The sequence below is a fragment of the Cyprinus carpio genome, chromosome B23, assembly GCF_018340385.1.
Source record: "Cyprinus carpio isolate SPL01 chromosome B23, ASM1834038v1, whole genome shotgun sequence".
In the NCBI taxonomy this organism is placed as follows: domain Eukaryota; kingdom Metazoa; phylum Chordata; class Actinopteri; order Cypriniformes; family Cyprinidae; genus Cyprinus; species Cyprinus carpio.
In genome coordinates, this window is record NC_056619.1 from 10,612,418 (window position 1) to 10,635,867 (window position 23,450).

Sequence of the window (23,450 nt, forward strand, 5' to 3'; positions counted from 1 at the left end):
CAGAATGAAACTCTCATTGACCCTGATTTTACAATTACATAACTTGAATGTACTGTAACATGCTATTCATTTAGAATTTTATTTGACCTTTTTGACCTTTGCAGTTGGACTGCAGCATTTTTGCAGTATCCAATTGTTAAATATATACAAACATTCAGTACTATTCAATATTCAGTACAATGTTAATAATACTTTTCCACACAAGATCAGCCCAAAGAGGTCCTCTTTTACTATATATCATATGGTCATTTGATTGAAAGAACCTCAACACCTGAGTGTGTTTTCTAGATGGGAATAAGCTGTAATTTGCATAATTTGTATTTGCATCGTTTCAATCAGCTAATTAGCATTGGCATAAAATACAGGAGACATATTTGTGTTTTGATTCACAATATGAACAGCTGTTCACTTTTGACTTCAGCCTATAAGTTAGTTTTAAAAATGATGTTATCTGATCTGACATACAGTGTGAAAGCATTTGAAAATTTGGCAGTAAAATAATATTGTTTTGGTCTTGGTTGAGCTTGTGTGTAAAATAAGTTCAAGCATTTTAAATTTGTGTTAACTGTAACATTTGTTAACAAAGCATTTTGTGTCAAAGCAACAAGAAATATGTTAATTGTATAGTCTACACAGACGGATGTTGGGCAAACTGTGTTAAGAGTTTAGGAAAATTGTTAAAAGTATTGTCATAACGATTGTAAAAAACTGTAATGACAATGTTAACAAATGTAACCTTGTTGTAAAGTTTTTCCCAGATTGAAGGATCCTCCACATGTGGAAAATAGGATAAAAACTAACAAACTGGTCTTAGAGAATACTTGAATTCTCTTGATTGTGAACGTCAAACAGTTTAGAAAGTCAAAGGTTTATTTTTATCATGGTTATGAGGATGCCCCCAGCTTCAGGGCAGGATCTCAGAAGTGATTGAACAGCCCAATTACGTTTGACTGCTTCTCAGTGCTGCTCCTGCCTTTGGGATCCAATCACCACAACAATCACATCCATCACAGACCTCAGACAACCTCCAGACTGGGCATTACCTGAGGACAGTCTGAGAAAGTCAACAAGCTCAGCCATTTGTCTGCATGTGTGTGATTAGAATCAAGTGAATGGCAAAATATTAGAATGCCTCATATTTTGCGTATCTATAATGCCTCTGTAATTAATTTTTAATGGAATACTATTTACAAATAAATTTATCACAAATAATACATGGAGAAAAGATGTATCACTGCTTTTAATGATCTGACTAAAACAAATACTAAAAAAGAAAAAGAAAAACATAATTCCATTTTTATTCACTTATTTGCAAAACAAACTCATTAAATTTTAGTGGACTATAATGGATTGGCAGAAATCAAACATCACAAGCTTTATAAACATTTAAAGCCTTTTGAACAATTTATTAATCAGAATTATCCCCCCATTAAAATGAATACAACATAATCCGAATTTCAGTCTGAATTAAGGAAATAATAACAAGACACATCAACACCAATACATAGTACTATTCAAATACTATTAACTGTAATAATAACATATTTATTTTTTTACACCAAAAGTTATAACCTCAATTGTGGGATGTACATTGTATTGATTTATTCAACATCAATTCAGATAAGTTTTGAATTCGTTAATGTGATTTATGACACTATGAGCATGGAGGCACAGTCTAAAGGCATGTCAACTGTGAATCTGATTACTATTGATCTAAAACACTGTAAAGTCAGTTTAGCGCCAAAAAAAAGAAAAGAAGAAGAAGTTATAGTGAAGCCTTACTCCAGGCTTACATAGGAAAGGTATTGATTTGTAGGCAACAACAATAAAATTACAATAAAAAAAGTCATAGTGACCATGATGCAGATCATCCAAACAAAATGGTTTTGTTTGATGTGCCACATGGCTCGCTCTCACCCCAGAGAGCCATCAAGCAAACATTTTAACCTTTCTTACTGCATTGGTCTTGTTTTCTTTACAGTCTCAGCAGGTGGTCTCTCGTACCGTTCACTTTCTCATTTTTTTATTTTTATGTTGCTTGTTGTACCCTTATAGCCCTGGCCATCATACCCACTCTTTTTCCATTCAGTATACTTCAACACACTGGTCTACAACTCCGCTCAAGTGCTCAGCTTCCTCCCTGCTGTGAATATCCACCATGTTCTGTAGAGTTCACTCATGATGGTTCATGTGGATGGATTTCAAGACGGCACCAAAATGTGGTCCATACAGTATATACATAAAAATCCAGTCATATTAGGAGCCTAGCAAAAGCTTTATTTTACTTGGAACGGTAAAAATCATGGGGCAGCCATGTTGCAATCACATGACCAGATAAATATTACTTACTTTATCTTGATAACTACTTTGTTTTAGAATACTTGAGGATTAAATTAATTGTGACCAGTCAATGGCATCAATAACTGAAAATTGCTACATGCAAAATACATCCACACCACTAGGTGTCAGGTGGACTGCAAGTCCAGGACATTTATAGGAACATTAAACAAACTTTGTATCAACATGATTTAATGGGAAATCAGTTATCTATACGGCAACATGAACTAGAGAGCTTACTCATCTTCACCTCTAAGGCACAAGAAAAAAGCAGCAGTCTTGAACTTCCCATTTTCTTTGGCTTTCTTTAGTATTATCACATTCCATTATCCATTATTATCCATTATATTATTATTATCATTGTCACAGACCCTCTATCAACTCTTCTAGTCCATTCATCTCTCTCTAAATGGTTCCCTTTGACTTGTGTTGGATATAAAGCTCATCTCAACACTGTCCACAAGTCTTTGAACAGAATTTATATGAGATGAGCTGAACATTTATGCTGCTTTTCTGCTTTCCTTCAGCAACACATATTCTCAACCAATGCTCATTGGAAAACCATGCCTGTGGCGACATCTATGCAAAATGAAAAGTAGCTCCTTGTACATTTGTTCAAATTGAAATGTCCACTGAGTAATGCTAACACTGCATTCAGTTTTCCCCAAAACAGATGAACCTGAATTTGGCAAGCAATAGAAATGAAATGTTCTGGTGAGTGGTGCTAACAGGTTAATGCTGTATTACATTTGAAAATAATGTACCACCTATAGTGGTTTACTATATACCTATTATAAAATTATTTTTACTAAAAATTTAAATTGTAGAGGCATGTTTTTTTCAGTGAGCCTGTTAGACATTCTATCATTGCAATCTGAAGACTCTCCCCTCTCTGCAAATTGCAGAACAAGGCAGTGTTCAATTGAAGCTGCTTTAGAATGAGAGAATCATTTCTTTTTCGTAATCCTGTATTCTTCTCCAGTTTGCACACAACAGTGCTGCCTTTTTGCACATACTGTTGCTAAGGCAATGGAATGGCGACAATGTCTTGGTGTGTTGCGAGCAAAAGTCACTTCTTTGACAATGCAGCAGCCTCCTCTTTGAAAGCCCCTGTTGTGTGCCAGTGAATTAAATAAAATTCAAAATGGTGTATGTCCTTGTCTTCACAGTTATTCCGGTGTTGGTAAATTACATAAGCTGGATATAAAGACTCTGTGTACACAACACCGACTCTCTGCAGTCTTTTCCCTTCATAATATTTTTTTCTCTTTTCACACTTTTAGCTGCACAACATAGATATACATTTTATACTTTGAATGGGAAACAATGAACTGGATATACATTAGCTTTTTTGTATTTACACTGTTTCGGCACATTGTTCTTTGTATTTTGTGCTACATTTCCTCCTATAAACATTGTATGCGTCTCTGGTGCCAGTGCAGTTCTGCACTGTTTAAAAGCTTCAGTAGCATGGATATTATGAATTCTTGTAATAATAACTCAATATGAAAACATTCTTCGGTTCAGCAGTTTCTCCTTGGCTGAGTGAAATAGAGGAATGGAATGGCTGAATCTTGACAGCATTCAGTAAATGGTTTCTTTGATGACACTGGTGGAGAAGGTCTGGTTGCTGCAGATGCTGATGTAGTGTCTGGTGAGAACGTGCTTCTGTTTCTTATGGCGGCATGGCAGGATTAGGTAGCGAAGCGTGGAAAAAAAAATTTGCCGGTAATTGGCAGAGACGAGATTGTAGAGGATGGGGTTGATGGCCGAGCTGACATAAAAGAGCACATTGGTGACCATGTAGAAGTAGTGGTAGAAATCGAAGAGAGTTCTGTGGAAGAGAAAAAATACAGTTTGTTCCCATTTATAGCAACTACATAGAAAAGAGTTGCCATTATGAGGGTGAGTAAATGTAGTTTAATTGCTGATAAAAATAGGGTGCTTTTAAGTCACCTTCTCTGTGGGTATAAACATGATGACGATGATCTTCATTCAACCAACCCTTTTTCCCTTCACATAAAGTAACACACGACACATAATTCTATATGGTGTGCATGAGTAATTTTAAATTATTTGTAGGTTCAGTTTGCGGCTCGGCTCTCAAAGAAATCAAAGTGTTCAGCTTTACTTCTCTCTCCATTATTGCACTACATACTGCAGATAGCTTTTATTCAACTGGAAGCACTTTCTGCTAATGGCTGTAGATGACTAATGGTTAGTTCATATGTATTTTATCTTTTCCCTAAAAAAGTTTTTTTTTTTTTCCTCTCTCTGCCACAGTTTCCCCTACAACATTCAGAAAAACATATCTATTACATAATATATATTCTAAAGAAATTGATACTTTTATTCAGCAAGGATGCATAACATTGATGAAAAGTTACAGTAAAGCCAATTTGAAACGTTTTCTATTTCAAATACATGCTGTTTTTTTTTTCCAACAATAATTTTTAGATTGTAAAAATATTTCACAATATTACTTTTTTTAATTTTATTTTTATTACATAAAATCATCCTTTGTGAGCATAAGTGACTTTCTAAAACATAAAAAAGTAATTTTAACTCCAAATATTTGTAGTATATACACATAAAATGTTATGTATATTCTCAAGTAAACTGAAATCTGCTTGTTTGTGATGACTTTGATGTGCTGCATGTAATTATTTTGAATGTGTTGTTTTGCTGAAAGAGAGAACATTTTTTTTCCAGGAGCAGCTGAGAAGATTTTGCATAGTGATTTGAGTGTGTGTGAGAGAGTAATATTAATGTGAAATGCTTCAAATGAAGGTTGCTTTTGGCCTGCCTCAGTGCAATCTCATGATCAATCTTATATCCCCTGGGTTCATGACTCATCATCGCACACAAAAAAAGGAAATTGGGTTTTGACTACATTGGGCAGACGTCATATTCATAATCCATTATCCCTTTGATATTTGATCACATCAGGATTATGATATGTAGCATATCCACCGAAGACAGAACCACTAGGAATCTCTATCAGCTCACAGTCCTTAAAACAAACTAGTTCTTCTTTGATAGTGCTCATTGTAACAGCCTGGGACCTTGTAAACAAAACTGTCAACTTTCCCTTTTGGCCAATAAAAATTAGTACGCTATCCAATTAAATTAGGGCTTGATGTTTCTAAAAAGCTCTTACAATTTTTGTGTGCAACATACATCAGGCATTTTATAACCAGTCTGTGGCCATGCCATCTAAGCCAGCAACAATACCTATCCTTAATGACATTAATATCTGACCATTCATCTGCTAATAAAAGGGACTACCTATATTTCTGAAACCCAGCGGACAGCCATCAGCTTAGGAGACAAATGGACTAAATCATCAGCAAAACGAGTTTGGCTCTGATGACGTATGAGACTGATGTCTGCCCTTTAGCTCTCCATATATGCATTTTACACTTGTATTTTATTTAAAATGTAATATGCTTTTATCATAATTTCATGAGACACTTCTTGAAAATATTTAAAATCTGAAGACTATTCTTTCAGCTTGACGATCTTTAAAGTATAAATAATGAGTATAATAATTCATATGCAATGTATCTTTAAATATAATAATTAGTTGGCCATCCGGCTGAAGCCTTTGATTTCCCCCAAGGCAGCACTGCTGATGAGCCCTGCATGTGAAAAAAACAGCATTTCGACTGGGTAGAGAGATCTCTGCTGTGATTTTAATGAATGATGAATAAATTCAGTGGCTTACTGGCTGTATATGAGATTGAGAATATTATACAGCAACCAGAGTGATTCTGTTGTGGTTTAGTTTGTCATATTGAAATGTGTGCGTGCAAGACTCACATGTCCTGAGTCTCCTCTCATAATTTTCTTATAAATGAAAAGACCTTAATACATAAAAAGAAACTGGTAGACTGACATTAGGAGGCTTGTGTTCAGAGCCGATTCTCCCTATACGCAAAATCCGCAAGCTGCGAAGGGGCCCCCTTGCTCTCAAAGATGATTTTATTTCAGTTTCATTTTTTAATTTGGCCAGTGGTTATGAAAACATGAATCGTCATTTATTTTAATGTGGTGTGCTGACGCCCTTTCTACGTAAATATCAGTCAAATCATGTAACGTGAATGTCATACAGTCTTGCTCGAGACTAAAAAAAATTAGTTAAAAACGTACCGAGCCATGGAAGAGACACTGTTTTTTCTCAAGTTTTTTCGAGGGGAGTTATTGGAGGAGTGGTGAAAGGAGGAATGCATTTCATTCATTTGTTCATAACCACTCATACCCTACTTAATACTGCCTCCCATAACATCTTTGATTCCTCTCATATTTTCACTTCTCATCTTCTTCTTCTTCTTCTTCTTCTTCTTTCTGCTTTACTAAAACATCAAATGTACTACAACATCAAGCACTGCCTCGGCTCACTGGCACATATTAAAGTACTTCCATTTATTTATTTTTTTTAACCTTTGCAATCAATACTACAGCGAAAATGTACAGATCTCATACCGATCATTTCATTGTGTGGACAAGCATTACTATTGTTACTGTTCATATTTAGGGTTAAGGATTTGAACAAACACCCTGACAATATTAAATTTTGCCCTATAAGTTACCTTAAATCTTTGGTTTGATGACTAAATTGCATGTTTCGTTAAGCCGAGGGGTATTACTTTTTTAAACGAAAAGTTTTTTTTCACCTTGTGAATGACAAAACTCCAGACCAAAATCCCAATAGAATTATATTCTAAAGCCCTCTAGAATTACAAAGAAAGGGGCCTGAGCTTTCTAATCTAAACTGGTTTTGAATAGGCAAGCGCCATTCATATTTCTAAATCAAGTCTGAATTATTATCGAAACTTATGCATTTTTCAGCAAGGGTTCAAATGCCATGTTTTTCTGGACATTTGACATCCAATGAGGTGGTGTGTGCACTGAATCATAAAAAAGTCCCATCATTTATCAGCATATGCTTGAGGAAGCTCACCGCAGCATTAATCTGTGTGCAGTCAGCCACTGATAAAAATCACATGTACAAGCTGTTTGGATTAATTTGCACCATATGTAGTGGTGCTCTATATGAATTATAAGCTGCGTGTTGGAGCATAAGGCACAGATTTATAGATCCGGCCCTAAATCATTGAAGAAAACTCCCAGAAATCACTACCACCACCAGATGCATTGTGATTTATGTGCACTGCTGTTGGTAGGTGCTGCCCAGAACAAAGCATTGATTTGTGGAGCTGTAGTATGCATTGAGCTAGCTACAGGCTATAACTATTAATTTTTATTTATTTATTTATTTTTACTTTATATGTTATTTATAAGCTACTGTGTATGTTATTTATAAGAAGCTCTTGGACTTCAGCAACTTTGTCTCTAAAAACAGATGAATTTGATATTGGACGGGAATTGCAGTTACACTTGTGCATCTTTAAGCTCAGCATTTGTGCATGTTGTCCAATAAGAGAATGCAAATTGAAGATCTGAGAGAATGCTTTACAGTTTTATTGTATTGTGCTGTGATTGTCTTTGAACTGAAACTTACGGTGTCCATTCAGTGATATAGCAGTACATTAGTCTTCGAGCATGATATGGCAGCCAGCACACCACGAAAGCAATGACCACGGCACCTGTGGAGAATAAAATAAAATAAAATAAATAGGAAAAACATAGTCATAATAAGCAGCATTTCCACCTTTGTGCTATAGTCTATGTAAATGAACAGTTTTCAAGAGCTCTGCTGGTGGTTCCAGCATGTAAAGCCACATTTGGTAGAAACAGATGACTCATAATTTATTTCCTGACAGAAATGGATTTGTGTCTGCCAATTTTATATGTGCCATTTATTTTTCTCTGATCTGTCTCATTCTTTACGATCCCATTTCAATTTATCCGCCCCTCCAGGTCTGATCCGAGTCAAGCAGGGATTGACTCACTAATCTCTGTTGTATCTTTGTATGAGGCACAAACCTATTGATCTCTCATATAGTGACAACACACATTTGCTTCTTGATTCTGTTTCCTCACAGTTTATGTCCATATCAATTTGTTTTTAGTTCGCTTCAACATTATAAGCCTTATTCATGAAACAGAATGAATTTCTGTGTATACTCTATGTACAACCATTTGTATTCAAATTGTCACATTGTCAGACAGTTGAATATCATAATTTAAACACAGATGGCTTTACATAGCAATTTATTTTGCTTGTGTTTCATGAATAAAAACTAATGCAAATATAGCAGATTACAAATCATGTATTCCTGGAACGGATCTGTGCCATCCATCCATCGATATGAATATGAATGTTAACATATTCCAGGAATTAATGCCCTCCTTGCTCATGTTGTTAAAAATCATTTGGCAGAAATTATCTTTTTATTGTTTCATTACAAAAACAAACAAACAAACAAACAAACAAAAAACTTAAATGTTAACGTGTACTAGAATACTGTCTCTGATCTAGTAAACATGAATTCTTATTCAATATTTTGTTTGTTTAAATATGTTAAGGAGCATTTAGTAATCATTATAGTCAAAATTTTTTTTATAACGAAATACCAATAAAAAGATCATTTCTGCAAATTGGTTTTTAGCCTTTTTTACATAATATATTTCAATGTAACGTAATATTTAAAAACAAATATTTAATATTTGAATTTTTATATATTAATACATTTATTATTATATGTAAAAATGTTAATACATTAATTAATTGTTTTATTTTATTTATTCATTTATTTTTATATAGAGTTTTTACCTTTCTTGTGTTTTATTTGTCCCTTTGGTACAATTAAGCATTGAATGTTTCAGTGTTGGGGAAGCTGCTTTGACACTACACTCTTAAAAATAAAGGTTCTTCACGATGCCATAGAAGAACCTTTTTGTCTAAATGGTTCCATAAAGAGCCTTTAACATCTGTTTGTATTTTTTGTTTCATAAAAGGTTTTTTGTGTTTTACAAAAGGTTCTTTGTGGTGAAATAAGGTTGAAAAAGATGGTTCTTTAAAGAACCTTTGACTGAATGGCTCTTTGTGGAACCAAAAATGGTTCTTCTATGGCATCGCTTGAAGAACAGTTTGAAGCACCTTTATTTTTAAGAGTGTATCATTTTAAATAGGAAAACTGCAGTAAAGCTGATGAAAAATATAAACATAGTACAGGAATTTTTATTGGGGATAATTTTTTAACCTGTCTGTTGATCTTCTGAATGAACTGATTCACAAAAATGAATCACATTTTCTGATTCTACATCTGAGAGAGGACTGTTAAGTTAGCAGTGGCAGCATATACTTTTACCTCCTGTAAAATAATTAAATATTCTGTTATGTGACCTTCTGTGCAGTAAAATAGCAAATAATTTGTTGTCACAGTATTATACTGGAACTAAGAATATAAGCTTGGCAGATGATTTTAAATGAATTTCATTACAACGAAGCACTAGTTCACCTCAAGCAAATCTATTCATTACAGCCAAACTATACAGCTCCCTGTCTGTTTATTTCTCAGCGCCAAAACAGAGAACTGCTAAAACCATAGGCTTTTCATTTCTTTCTGGATCAAACTAGTTATGCAGATGGAGATTTAAATGGCTGTGTGTGTATAATTGTGTGTGTTTGTTTACGAAAGAGAGAGATTTACAGTATGGAGGGATTCCTCTTCCCTTTAAAATGTCAGCAGAAATGCTTGACTCATATAATCTCAATTTTTGTAAATTATATGAGCAACAGTCCTTCTGTTTTGTTCTGCTTTTCTTGAATGATTAAATCTCGCCCAGGGTTCTCCTGATTACCCAAACTGAATTTGTATTTCTTTATTTGAGACTAGAAGCAATTAAAAGATAAAGCCCAAGAGAAGGAAGCAGTTTGTTTCTTTTGAAAATGGCAATCAGTCTCAGTTATCAGGGGTTTCCACCACCAGCAATCACATTGGAGTGGAAGCTTTTCCTTTCTTTTGATCATTTATTGAGACGCATAAAATTTAGAACAGTAAAATAATTACGAGAGTCACAAGTCTCTGCCCCTCACATTATCAAAGTAAAAAAGTTCATAAAAGTGAATATTCTTATGTAACATTTTTGTAAATCATTTCAGCAAACTGCAGCAAAATGGCCGACTGCTTTAGGCAATTTGGCTGTAACTCTTTCACTGCGGTTAATTTGAATCCTTCACCACCACTCTAAATGATCTTGTTTTCTTTGATGAATTTCATTTTCTCCTCATTCCACCTGTCTATCTCCTTATCTTATCACTAATGGAGCATTAAACGAGTGAGTCACTCTGTATCTGAATGTTAATGTGTCAGGACGATGTTGGACCACAGCCATGGATGAAATTCTAGAAATTCAATCATGAATACACATTTGTCTGATTAACTTTGAAATGAAAGGCATTTGGGTACATGCATGTGTGATATATGAATATATATATGTGTGTGTGTGTGTGTGTGTGTGTGTGTGTTTCAAAAGGCAGTCAGATTTTATTTGTTCTCAAAGCCTGGCTGATCTCGCTCCTCCCAATAGCTTTGGCTTTATAAAGAAAAATAAATACCTATCAGTGACAGATCACACAGAAGAGGATTATGCCCTTTACACAGCAGCAAAACACTGACTGCCTCAGACAGCGCTGTCGACTCAAATAAATGATGTGTACAGCTTACAAACACATGCTGTCTACACAATAATGCTGTATTTTCAATGTGTATCAGGAGCTGCCTGAAACAAAAAATAAGCTTGTCCATCTCATGTTTTTGCACCAGTCTGTGTTGATTTCATTTGAAATCAGTAGATACATAAATGCAGTAACAGATGACAAAAATCTTGCCTGGTGCTGTGCTTTGATAAGAACTAATTAGCTCTATTGTTTTAGGTTATGAATATGGTAATTATGCAGTGCTATTGAGAATTTTGTCCATTAAATTTTGCCACTTTCATTTTTTTTTCTATGCGGTGGGGGTCAGTATCATTTAGCAGATTAAGACTCATTAACCAAATGCAACTTAAATTATTCATGGAGCTTGTGTAAGGCACATTTGTGTGAGAAAAAACAAAATGGTGTATAATATCTAGTGGGAAGCAATTATTAGCATCTGAAAAGGGCCAGAGATGTTGCTTCCTGTTCTCAGTCAGAGTGACGCTTCCTGTCACAGTTCTAGCACAGGGTCGAGATGAGCACCTAGTCACACTGCAAATGAGAATAGATCTTCCTCTCTCTTTCACTCTCTCTAGAAATGTGAATTCATAAGTCATTATGTCTTTCTGCAAGCTGTTTGGCTTTGTCTCTTCTAAATGCTGTCATACAGCCAGATACCATCTTTAAGGACCTTTTTTCTTAAATGCAGTCACTAAGAAGCTATTTCCTTATATTCATTTAACACTGAAATTTCCTTACAAAGTTTTGTAAAAAAAAAAAAAAAAAAAAAAAAATTCTATCTTAACAATCAAGAAGAATGAGCTGAAGCAGGGCAACTTTATATAGGACACACTTCATAGTAAAGAAAAAAAGTAACACTTATAGCTAATAAATCAGGCAGAAATTTATAAATGTAACACAATGAAACAAAGTAACTGCAGACTAATTATAAATATGCACACTAAAGAAAAATGTCCAGACCATCACAACAGATGCAAAGTTAAAACATAAGTTGCAATTTCTAGCAATAATTGCTTAAATATTTTATCAGCAATTATGTCTGTAATCTTCAAAATTCTATATACACATTCCTTTAACTTTATTCTGTTGATATTCTGTAGAATTATTTAGTTTAAATAGTTCTTGAAATGTTCCTCCCATTTTATCCACATTTAACTGAGCATTGTGTTGTTTTTTACTGTTAACTAACAATTAACTATAATTTTGCCTCAACAAACTATTACTTTGCTGCTTATTAATATTTAGTAAGGTAGTTTTTCAGTTTAGGTATGGAGTTGGGTTAAGGGATCTAAAATATTGTTATGCAGAATAAGGCATTAATATGTGCTTTTTAAATACTAATAAACAGCCAATATGCATGCTAAAAAGCAGCTAGTTAATAGTGACTGGTCCTTAAAATATACTGTTACTTATATAGTATACTTTGGATTGTATAAGATTTATTTATTTTATCTGTTATGCACATATTAGTAACACCTGTTCAATTTCTCATTAATGCAATTATCTAATCAACCAATCACATGACAGTTGCTTCAATGCATTTAGGGGTGTGGTCCTGGTCAAGACAATCTCCTGAACTCCAAACTGAATGTCAGAATGGGAACCATTTCTGACCATGTCCATCCCTTTATGACCACCATGTACCCATCCTCTGATGGCTACTTCCAGCAGGATAATGCACCATGTCACAAAGCATTTCAAACTGGTTTCTTGAACATGACAATGAGTTCACTGTACTAAAATGGCCCCCACAGTCACCAGATCTCAACCCAATAGAGCATCTTTGGGATGTGGTGGAACCCTGGATTTGCCCTGGATGTGCATCCCACGAATCTCCATCAACTGCAAGATGCTATCCTATCAATATTGGCCAACATTTCAAATATGAAAAATATTTGTTCTTTTTCTTTATAGAACTTTGAATACAGAACATCACCAGAGCTTTTATGCAGATTTACTGCTATGAACTTCTGTAGATGTCTCACTAAGTGCCTGCTTTGAATCCAGTTCAAGAATGAAAGTGAGTAATTCTGATTCTGAACCTTAACAGCACTCTATATACATTCAAATTCAGATGAAGTAGAAGCAAGTGGAGACGACATTAGATAAATTGAGAATAATGGATGAAACCAAAGCCAACACGCTCTGACCCTGTACGAACCTGCCGGGCACAAGAAAGTGTCCTCTGCAGATTTGCCTTAATTAGAGTCTTTCAGTTAGCCATTTGCAGGCTCTTACATCAACTATGGATCACCTCACCCACCCACGCTGTCACGCTGACAGATGAGGAGTTTAGGGGCAGATTGCTTGATTCTTAACAAACTCTGCTGAATCTTTCAGACACTGCATTATCGAAAACAGTGAGAAGAGAAGGTAAACAACAAGGTCAAGTGTGAGAGAACATGAGAGAACATGCATTTAATACTTCTAACCACAGGCAGGATTTTAAAACTGATATAATCACACATGTAGAAATGAGAAGAATTTATTTTTTGTTTTTTTTTTTTTTTTTTTTAATTTTCACTTGAAAATTCACTTGAAGTCCATTTCTGGAACTTTTTGAGACATTTTCCATTTTTTTTAACTCCAAACACAAAATTTGTTTTAAGTAAAACTTTGTGCACAAAATCTTTGTGAAAAAGAATTAATTTTAGCATACTTTTTAATAGAGTCCTTATTATGAATAATACACTTTAAAATAATATGAAGAGAATTTAATGTTTTTGGACACTAAACTGCATTTTATTTGTTAATTGCATCTAAATGAAAATGTATTAACATTTTAATTTATATAATGTAATTATTGTTTTGACCCACGTAGGTAAAACTTATTTTTATGTTTCAGAATTTATTATATTATATTTGAAATATGTACTGACTGAAGGCACTGACAAGAATTTATGATAAACTAAATTATACATAAATAAACTTATATTTGCAATGATGAAGCGGTAATTTAGTACATTTAAAAATATTAGAATTAATTGTAATATTAACACACTACAGTTAAAATTCAAGTATACATTCTTTAGTATGTAATATGTTAGTCAAATTTCTTAAAGCATGGTGCTACAAAATATTATTAAAACAATGATTTAAAATGTACGCTTTAAAACTTTTAATTTGACATTATTACAAAGTGCACTTTTAAAATTGGCCTATTATTTCATTAATATTATATTACTGTTTTTTCACAAAGGAAGAATGTGAGGTACGAAATGCTTTTACGTATAAGTTTTTTTTTTTTTTTTTTTTAAATAATGCATTCCGTGTCATGTGATTCCCTCAGTTTACTAAATTATTCCGGTTATGCTTGGTGCTCTTAAGGCCATTCTGACACAAATTTGCATCAAACCCTCTCGTATTATGCAGTAAATTAAATGAACAGTAAGTTTTATAAATAATTGTCTCCCCTATGGTGCTGAAAGCTGGTGTGAGAGCAGTCAGAATCTTAGACCGGTACACTGACCCTTTAATGTTCAAAGTGAATTAAATGGCTTTTTAAATGAAGTTAAACCGAACAGCTATGGCACAGATCTTTAGCTCCTGTCTATCAAGTCTCTCATTTATTAGACCAGCACAAAACATTTTATAAATCCAAACAACGTTATGAAATCTTAGAAAGTGCTGTGGGGAGTAAACATAATTTCCATTGCAATGAAAGAAAACAAGTAGGTAGATAAAATAGAGATGTTCTTGGAAGCAAGTAAGGCAGTACAGAGAGCCTGTGCTGATATGAGCTTCATAATAGGTGTCTTTTGTGATAAACATACATGTGACTCAGCCTTGTCCTGTATTTTATAAATGAAATGCTTTTCACTGTTTCACTGTGAAGAGTTTATGGCTATATTCATCCATAGAGAGAGAACCAGGCTCCTTATTAGCTTTCTGTTCATTGATCAATACACTCAGTTGGACACTGCACAACACTTATCATGATAATAAGGACACACACACACACACACACACACACACACACACACACACACACACACACACACATTCTCCTACAGAATGGAATAGGAGGGCAAGTATTTGTTAAAGGTTTCAATAGCTAAATAATTTCAATGCACTATGTGGAGGCAAAGAGCCACCTGGGGCAATACATATTGCATTAAACATCAACTTTAACATTAACTAGTCCATGCTGTCACAGTACTATGGTAATAGTGGGATATTTTGTGCAATAAAATCATTGGATTGTATTGGAATGATGCTCAGCCAATTAGATTTTAAGCTGTCGTACAAATATATATATCTATTTCCGTGATGGAAAAGTTAAATTTTCAGCAGCCGTTTCTCCAGTCTTCAGTGTCACATGATACTTCAGAAATCATTCCAATATGCTGATTTGCTGCTCAAAAAAAAAAAAAAAACATTTCTTACTATTATCATCATTAAAACAATTTATATTTTTGTGCATCTTTTACAAATCTTTAAAGAATCAAAGTTAAAAAGAAGATTATTTCTTTAAAATATTTATCTTTTGTAACATTAAATATGTGTATTTACTGTTGCTTAGGATGTATCCTTAATGAATGAGAATATTAATGGTAGCATAAGGTAATTTGTTGACTACTTAAAATGGTAGATAATATCACCGTTGGAAATCCACCACTACAAAAGTGTTCTTATGTAATATAATAATATATAATCTTGTATACTACTGATTGTATGCATACATTTTATATTAATTAATATTTTTATACTGTATACTTGAGAAAACATAAAGGTACATACGCAGCACCATGACTCCATGGCGCATTGATTGGGCACGGTTGGGTTCAACAGCAACACTGAGCATGGTAGCGTTGCCTCCGATGATGCAGATGCGATTGTCCTGAGCAGACTCCCGAAACATGCGCAGCAGCTGACTGGCTATAACTCCATTTAATGCTGAGATCACTGCCATGGGAACCACAAAGGACAGGAGGGCATTCACCTTGAGGAAAAGAGAACAAGGAAAAAGAGAGAAGAGGGAATTAAGTAGGCAAATGACTTTGACTTTTATTTATTTTTATTTGCCACAATGCTATCTCCAGTTGGTAGGACCTGCAAGTGTATGATAAAAGACAGGAAGTCAGTTGGACTAAATTTGAATTAAATTGATTAATTATGTGTTTATGAATACATGAACATGCATGCATTTGACAAACACATTTATCCAAAGCAACACTGTGTTTATTTATTGCATTCAGTGTAGACTATATTTTATAATTTTTGCTTATTATATCAAATAATAATGTTTTTTGCTTACTTTAGTTATCAGTTATGTGTATACATGGCCATTATAATTTTTTCATTCTCCCACCTGGATAAGAATGACACTTCTTGATAAACTCACCTACCCCAGAATGCACACACACGGACACAAGATAATTATTGCTGCTGCAAGTTGTGGGTTTTCTTGAACTGGTCACATTCCTATATCCATCATTCCATTTTTCACCAGTTGATCTTTTGTTCATTTTCATTGTTTTGCTTTTGCCAAAGCAAATTAATCTCATGCTTTCTGACATCTGACATTTTTGCCAAGATTTTGCCAAGACTATTGAAATACTCCTTAGCGCTAATTTAGAAGAACACGGTGTTGGTTAAGGCAGTCATGTTAAATTGGTGTTCAGCAGATGACTGGAGATTAAAGAGCCCAGCACTGTTCCTTCCAGACTGAGAAACATAAAAGGGATCTGCAGGAAAAACTTGAGCATTTTTTTCAACACATTAAAAACCTACTGAAGGGAAAGAGGATGGGAATATTTAAAGACTTTAATGAGAAAGGTCAGAAAGGTTAGAACTGAACATGTTCTAGAAGAAAGTGTTCTTTTTTGCTTGTTACTGCAAGGTTGGGCCAGGGCTACTAATTAAAACCAAACAGGACTCAAAGCAATTTTAAAAAGTAATTGCCTCAAGATTTCACCAGTAAGAGGATTTGGGTGCTAACATGATGTTGGGTTACATGGGAACAGGATATAATATTGTATTTTTTTGTTTATGTGCATATCTGCCTAACCATGACTAAGTACAAACTTGGTTCCAATCATGATAGATTAGTTCAATGTAGGGTTTTGTTTTGTTTGTTGCTTGTTTGTTTAATTTATGTAATGGTTTGTTTGTTTGTTTGTATGTATCATATGATACAGGTATAATATATAATTGGCAGTACACAAAAAGCAATATATGAAATGAGTATGTCGGAATTCTCAGAATTCTTAAAATTTAGTATGCGTATATAAATGATTTAAATATAAAGTAAATCCTGGTGCAGATGTTTTACAGCAGTGAATAGCTGCCAATCATTGTGCCTGACAGTTTTAATTATGTTGATTTCTGCAAATTATTTAGCAGAAAGCTAAATATTTATATGCTGTATCCTCACCCCATCATTTTTTAAACATTTTTTGTAAGCATTTTTAATTTATGTTCTAACACTGTGTTAGTTTATGTTCTAATGGTTTTAAGAACCTTAATGGGATAATTAATCACATATTACATAAATGCAGCTGTCTCACTAATTATGTTTGTTAAATCAGTTCTCGCACTGAACAAAAATGAGAATGCAGGGAAGAATCCTCTCTGTGTTTATGAAGACAAACACAAGCAAAATTAAGAGGGTTAGTCTGCCATATGTAACGAAGCCATAGAAGTACTGGCAAACAAATGTGATTTCTTTAGGGATTTTTTTAGCTGATTTCAGTGAAATGCAAACGCCTGACCAGCCATATATATACAAACCAATGTATATAAATATGGCAGAAATTACTTTCAAAAGTAAAGGAACTTTAGAAAGTCTACAAGTCAATCTATTATTCAGTCATGACAAGAAGAAAAACACAAAACTCTGTGTTTTTATTCTTATTTGATTGCCCTGGTACCACAGATGGAATGTTTTGTGTGTGATTGCATGCACCGTTTTTTTTTTTTTTTTTTTTTAAACTTGCCTTCAACCTCCAAAGAGCCCATCTCCATGGGAACTACAGAGGTAGTTTAAAAGAGTTCAGCCACCTCATTAAATGGACTGCTGTGTTTTGAGACCATTCAGATTGATTTGAATGATAGTGTTGGTATAATGGAGAACCCCAACCACATATTTATACATGATTTATTTATGCATGAAGAATATTATGCTTGTTTGTGAGTCATGTTTAATTTTTAGTAGAATGTTCCCTCATTGGTGACTGAGGAAGGTCTGCACTGTGGCTGTCTATGAATGTTTGTCTAAGAATGTTCAGGAGAATGACATTCCCATATCATTTCTCCATCAAAGTTTTCCAGCAGGTATGCTCAGTTAGGCAACAGTGCACATGCACACTTGAATAAGCAAACAAATCATACGGCAAATCAAATTCCACTCAAGTGTCTGCTTGTCGAGGGCCTTGTGTTCAGGTTCCTGCAGTCCTGCATGGATTAGCCAAACCTTGACTGAAGATGTCCACTGTTTTTATTTATTCTGGACACTGAAGCTGCAATACAAGTATTATCATGGCTGTCTCTTCATGTTCCAGACATTATAGTGCTTCATAATAACAAAGAAAAATATACTTAGGGCTGTAGATCCAAAAAAAAAAAAAAAGAATTAATTTCATGAAACACAAATTAAATTTATTAAATGAATTGCAAGTGATTGCATTATTAATGGAATGTGAAAAGCACCAAAATGAAGATAATTCAAACACATTGTGGCAAATAAGGGAAGCACTGAACAGACACGACAAAAAGGTAGAATTTTTAATTTAGGTCAGTTCTTTGCAAGCCGGTTGTCAAAAGACAGTGTAGCAGATTTTATGGCATTAAACTACATTTATCAAAAAAATTGAGAGTTGAGGTGCAAATCAGTCAAATTGTCCCAGTCATATGTTTTATTACTCAGTCAACTACCATGAATACTACAAATATTGCTATTATTTCCATCGGCGCAACCCAGGTTGACAGCATCTTTTTTACCTCTGTGCTAAAAGGCCTATGGCATCTCAGCAGTTTACTTCAACATTAGCACGCTATGCTCCCTAGAACTTTTCTGAGTAACAGAACAGATATTTTTATCTGTTTATTCCTGTTATTCCTGACATGTATACTCTCTTCCTGTTTCCTGCTTCACTCTGCAGTTTTTTGTTGTTGATTGGTCATCCTTGATTGTCTCCCAATGTGTTCCTTATAAGCCCATATAAAGCCTTGGTGTTTACTATGTGTCACGGTACTGTGTCGAAGGTAAATGTGCACAACAAAGATGAAGGTAAAATAGTATTTTAATAATCCACAAAGAGGGTTATACACCAGGCAGGTAGTTGACACACGTAGAACCATAGGAAATATACACAATACCGGAACAAGATATAGGGATCAGACTAGGACTTAAATACATTGGCAAATGAAGATGATTGACAAGACACACCTGAACATAATGATACAATCAAGGGGAGACAGAAACTAGGTCAGGGAACATGTGGGAAATCAAATTCAAAGTCCATGAGGTGTGACATGTCACCCCCCTCCCGGAAGGCATGACCTCGTGCCAAAGAGACAAAGAGAGGGATGGAGGGGGACTTTGGAGGAGGACAAAGGAGTGGATTTGGGATGGTGACAGGGGATGGCAAAGGGCTGGCAGGAAGGCAAGCTGACAATACTGGTGGTGTTTCAAGTGGAGGATGGACCCCTGGGAGGAGGACGACAAACAGAGTCTAGAGTGGATAAGACGGAGGAAGGAGCCAGGATGGACACATGAGGGACTTGGAGCAGGAGGACCCAAGTGGGACCCAGGCCACAGCCATGAAGGCAACACACGGTGTGGCCGACGGAGGGAGGAGCCATGGTGGAGGAAGGGCTGATGGCTCCAGGGGGCCGACCGATGACGGTGGAGCAGGTGGAGAAGCCCAAGGCAGAGACAGAGAGTTAATAAGCCACGGTGACGTGGAGCATCCGGAGGGCCAAGGCAGAGCAGATGGCTCCGGCGACTGAGACAGAGTCGGGGTTCTGGAAGGCTGTGATGGAGCCAGAGTGACAGAGATCCAAGGTGGAGCCGGTGGGAAGGAGGAGTCTGCGAGAGCTGGAGGGATGAGGTGCAGCTGGAGGAGTGGAGTCCCAAGGAGACACTGACTGACCAAGGCAGAGCCGGGAGGGACGAGGGAGCCCGGCGGAGCTGTGTGAACTGATGAGCCATGGCGGAGAGGATGGAGCTAGGAGCCATGGCAAAAGGGCAGAAGATGGCAAGGCTGAGGCAGCAGTGGTGATAGGATGAGGCAGAAGAGGGAGGGTGGGTGGAAATTCAAAACAGTCCAAAGCTTCTGGGATGGTGTGTGCTGCCCATACACACAAAATAGCAACTCCCATCACTGGGAGAGCAGCAGATAAGGTAACAACCTCTGTGGTTGTAACAGGACAGACAGATAGTTTAGGGCAGACAGACAGTTCACAAATGGCCTGCTTAGCCATAACAGGACAGAAAGAAGATTCAGAGGATGAAGGAAGATACGCAGGGCTTGAATTGAGGGGGGATGGCATCCCCCGGTGGAAAAAAAATGACTAAAAGCATTCCCCCTGTAAAACCACCATCCCATCTTACCATCCCCATTTAATCATGCACATTAAATATTACAATTCTCGACTTATTATAATTCACGAACTAAATAATGGCAATTAGCCAACCAGAAACTCGGTTCTGTAACAAGCTGTGCACAAGCTGAAGCAAGTTTCCCTAATTTTTCGTGCAAAATGGTTCAAGCGCAACTTTTGAAGTTCTTTAAAAAGAAGACAACAGAAGGTATGATTTTTCTTTGATTAGAATTTAAAGACATTCCCCTGACATAATGTCATTGTGCTGTATGTGTGACTGTGAGGGACTGAGAGATGATAGGAGAGCTGACGAGTATGTCACCGACTTTGCAAAAAACAAACAAAACACATCTTGAGTCCAAGCATTCACTGCGTGATGAAGCCCATGAAAAGCAGAATGCACAAATAATTCAAGCAATGAAAGAAAAAAATACCCATGTATAAGTTTTTATGTTTTTATATTCATTGCACAAGCAATGTACTTTTCTGACAGCAGTGTAGAGTAACTTGGTGTTTCATTCCTTGAATTAATCTGTTTTTGAATGAATCATGTGAGCCAGTGATTCAACGGTCCATTCACTTGTTTAGTTTCTAATTGAATCAACCATTTTGAACAAATCCTTTGATTTGAACAATTCAATAAACCATTTATTAAAACAGGGATTTGTTGCCACCTACGGGCGGTTTTATTGACATCTTTATTTATCCATGACAGTCCTAAACCAGCCAAGGTGCCAGCACAAAAACACATTCGGCAAAATATTGTTTAATTAGAAGTATTGACCCAAATTCCTCCATTTCAGGCCCCAGAAGGGGAAAAAAAGTTAAAAAATAATAGTTTGTTTAATAAGGCAAATTTTTCATTAAATAAAAACCTTTTTAGACAAATTTTGTAATCATTGTGTTAAATGAGATATGGGACAAACACCAACAACATTCTTTTATTTATTTATTAATTTGTTTTTTTAAGAATTTCAAGGAAGGAAAGGAATCTTTTCTTTGTCTCCCTCTCTCCTCCTTTCCTCTCTCTCCCTCACTTCTCATTGCCATCTCTCTTCTCTTTCTCTTGCTTCTCTTTCTTGTCTTTCCTCTCTCACTTGTCTCTCTCATTCTCTTTGGTCCTCCTTCTCCTCCATTTCTCTCCATCGTCTCTCCTCTCTCTCAGCAGCTTCCCGCTCTCTCTCCGCTTCCCTCTCCTCCATCTCTCTGATGATGTCCTCCAGGTGTTTTGGCCTTTTCCGTGTAGCCCTCGCTGGCTCTGGGCTCACTGAGGATGAAGAACTCACATCAACATCTGGGCCAGAAGAGGCAATAAGGGCAGGTGGAGTGATGGAGGGTCTGCCCCCAATTGCCTCATCCATGGCACTGTACCACTTCCAGGATGCTGTTGGCTCTTCATCCTCAGTGCTAACAGTCGGTGGACATTTCAGATCCTACAAAAATGCACAAACAAAATATAAAAAAGCAGTCATTTTGATAGCACAATGTAATTTGATTTCTGTATTAGAAGTAACAAAATTATCTTACGTTAATTTGTTTTTTTATTTTTTATTACAAATGCTGCTGTCACTCTGCCTTGCAGGTCCTGCTGCACCACAAAAGCTCTGCAGCAAATGAACAAAAGAATCAGAAAAGTGCTGTAATAAAAATTACAATAATTGAAATAAACTACAACTTAAGATTTAAATAGATTTTTATTAATTTCTGTAGTATACTCACTCAAAGCCTTTGATGGCAGCATTTCACTTTCTGGTGAAGAGGGCTTCATTAGTCGCTCTCCACCGGATAAGCAGACGTGTGTGATCATCTGTCCCTGTAACATCCAGACAAGATTCAAGTTACCTCTGAGGTTTATGTGCTTAAAACTACATTTACATGTTGAGGTAGTTGATAATGTGTTAAGTAGCTTTCCATCCAAACACAAATGTTACTAAATTTTTCAACAGTAATGGACAAATAAAACAGAGTACTTATATTTAGTTACTTTATTGAAGTTTATTTACATTACTTACATTCATCTATTGCAAACAGTGCTGACAACAGTGAATGTACTACACAATGGCACACATATAAATCCCTCAGATGTCTACATATCTAGGACCTATTAGACATACTCATATGAAATTTATATAGAAGATTTTCCTACCAGATATTAAATAGACATTTAGTAATCATATTTAAGATGTATATGGTTTAAAATGTATGTAAATCTACTTTGGAGGCATGTGTGTGCTTCCTAGAGCCCCCCTGTTCGCTGAATCGCTATACATTTTATGTTTACATACATTTTTGTTTTGTAATACTCACATTTGTAAACACCCTCATCCAAGTTTTCAGCCATGTTCGATTATGACGTATCCTCTTCTTCTTCTTTATGGTGTATCCTCTCCCGTGGCCTCCTGGGATAGAAAAGTATCCATCGGATGAGCACTCAAGAATCTGGGAAGAAGCAGTAGGCCATCCAGGAACTACTCGACTACTCTTTTATGAATACTGAGGTTTCGGACATACTTATTCGCTCACCTACTGCTTTTCCCTTACTATATAGTAGAGAAGTAGGCAGTTTCGGACACAGCCTATGTTCTTGGTCAGTTGTTATATGAGTGTTTTGTTTTCTTGTTATCTGTTCTTGTTTTTCCCCTTCCCTTTTATTCCCATTATGTGCCTGCATTGTAAAATATGTTTTTAAAGATCCATGACACATCAAATCTGATTATATTTTATATAAATCAATAATGTTGTTTGTCTTCTTCTACTTATTTTTTAATCAGTTATTAACACTGGGATATTTTATGTTATTTTTATATTGTATGCTATATTTATACTGTATTATGTTAATTTGTATTGCATTATTTAGTATTGTCATCCTGAGGGTGTTTTATTACTGGGCAACACTGTGCTCTGTTTAATTTAGAATTTTTTATTGCCTGTATTATGA

General features: G+C 35.5%; 1 protein-coding gene across 1 annotated transcript in view; it reads right to left on the reverse strand.

Annotated features, from left to right (window-relative positions):
• Positions 1 to 1,317: 1,317 nt before the first annotated feature.
• Positions 1,318 to 23,450, reverse strand: part of LOC109048726 (neurotensin receptor 1 (high affinity)) — a 31,668-nt gene continuing 9,535 nt past the window's right edge. Inside the window, 3 exon segments of the mRNA XM_042750926.1 lie at positions 1,318 to 4,171; positions 7,862 to 7,946; positions 15,707 to 15,908. Coding sequence (XP_042606860.1) covers positions 3,922 to 4,171; positions 7,862 to 7,946; positions 15,707 to 15,908 — 537 coding nt within the window. The 3' untranslated portion in view covers positions 1,318 to 3,921.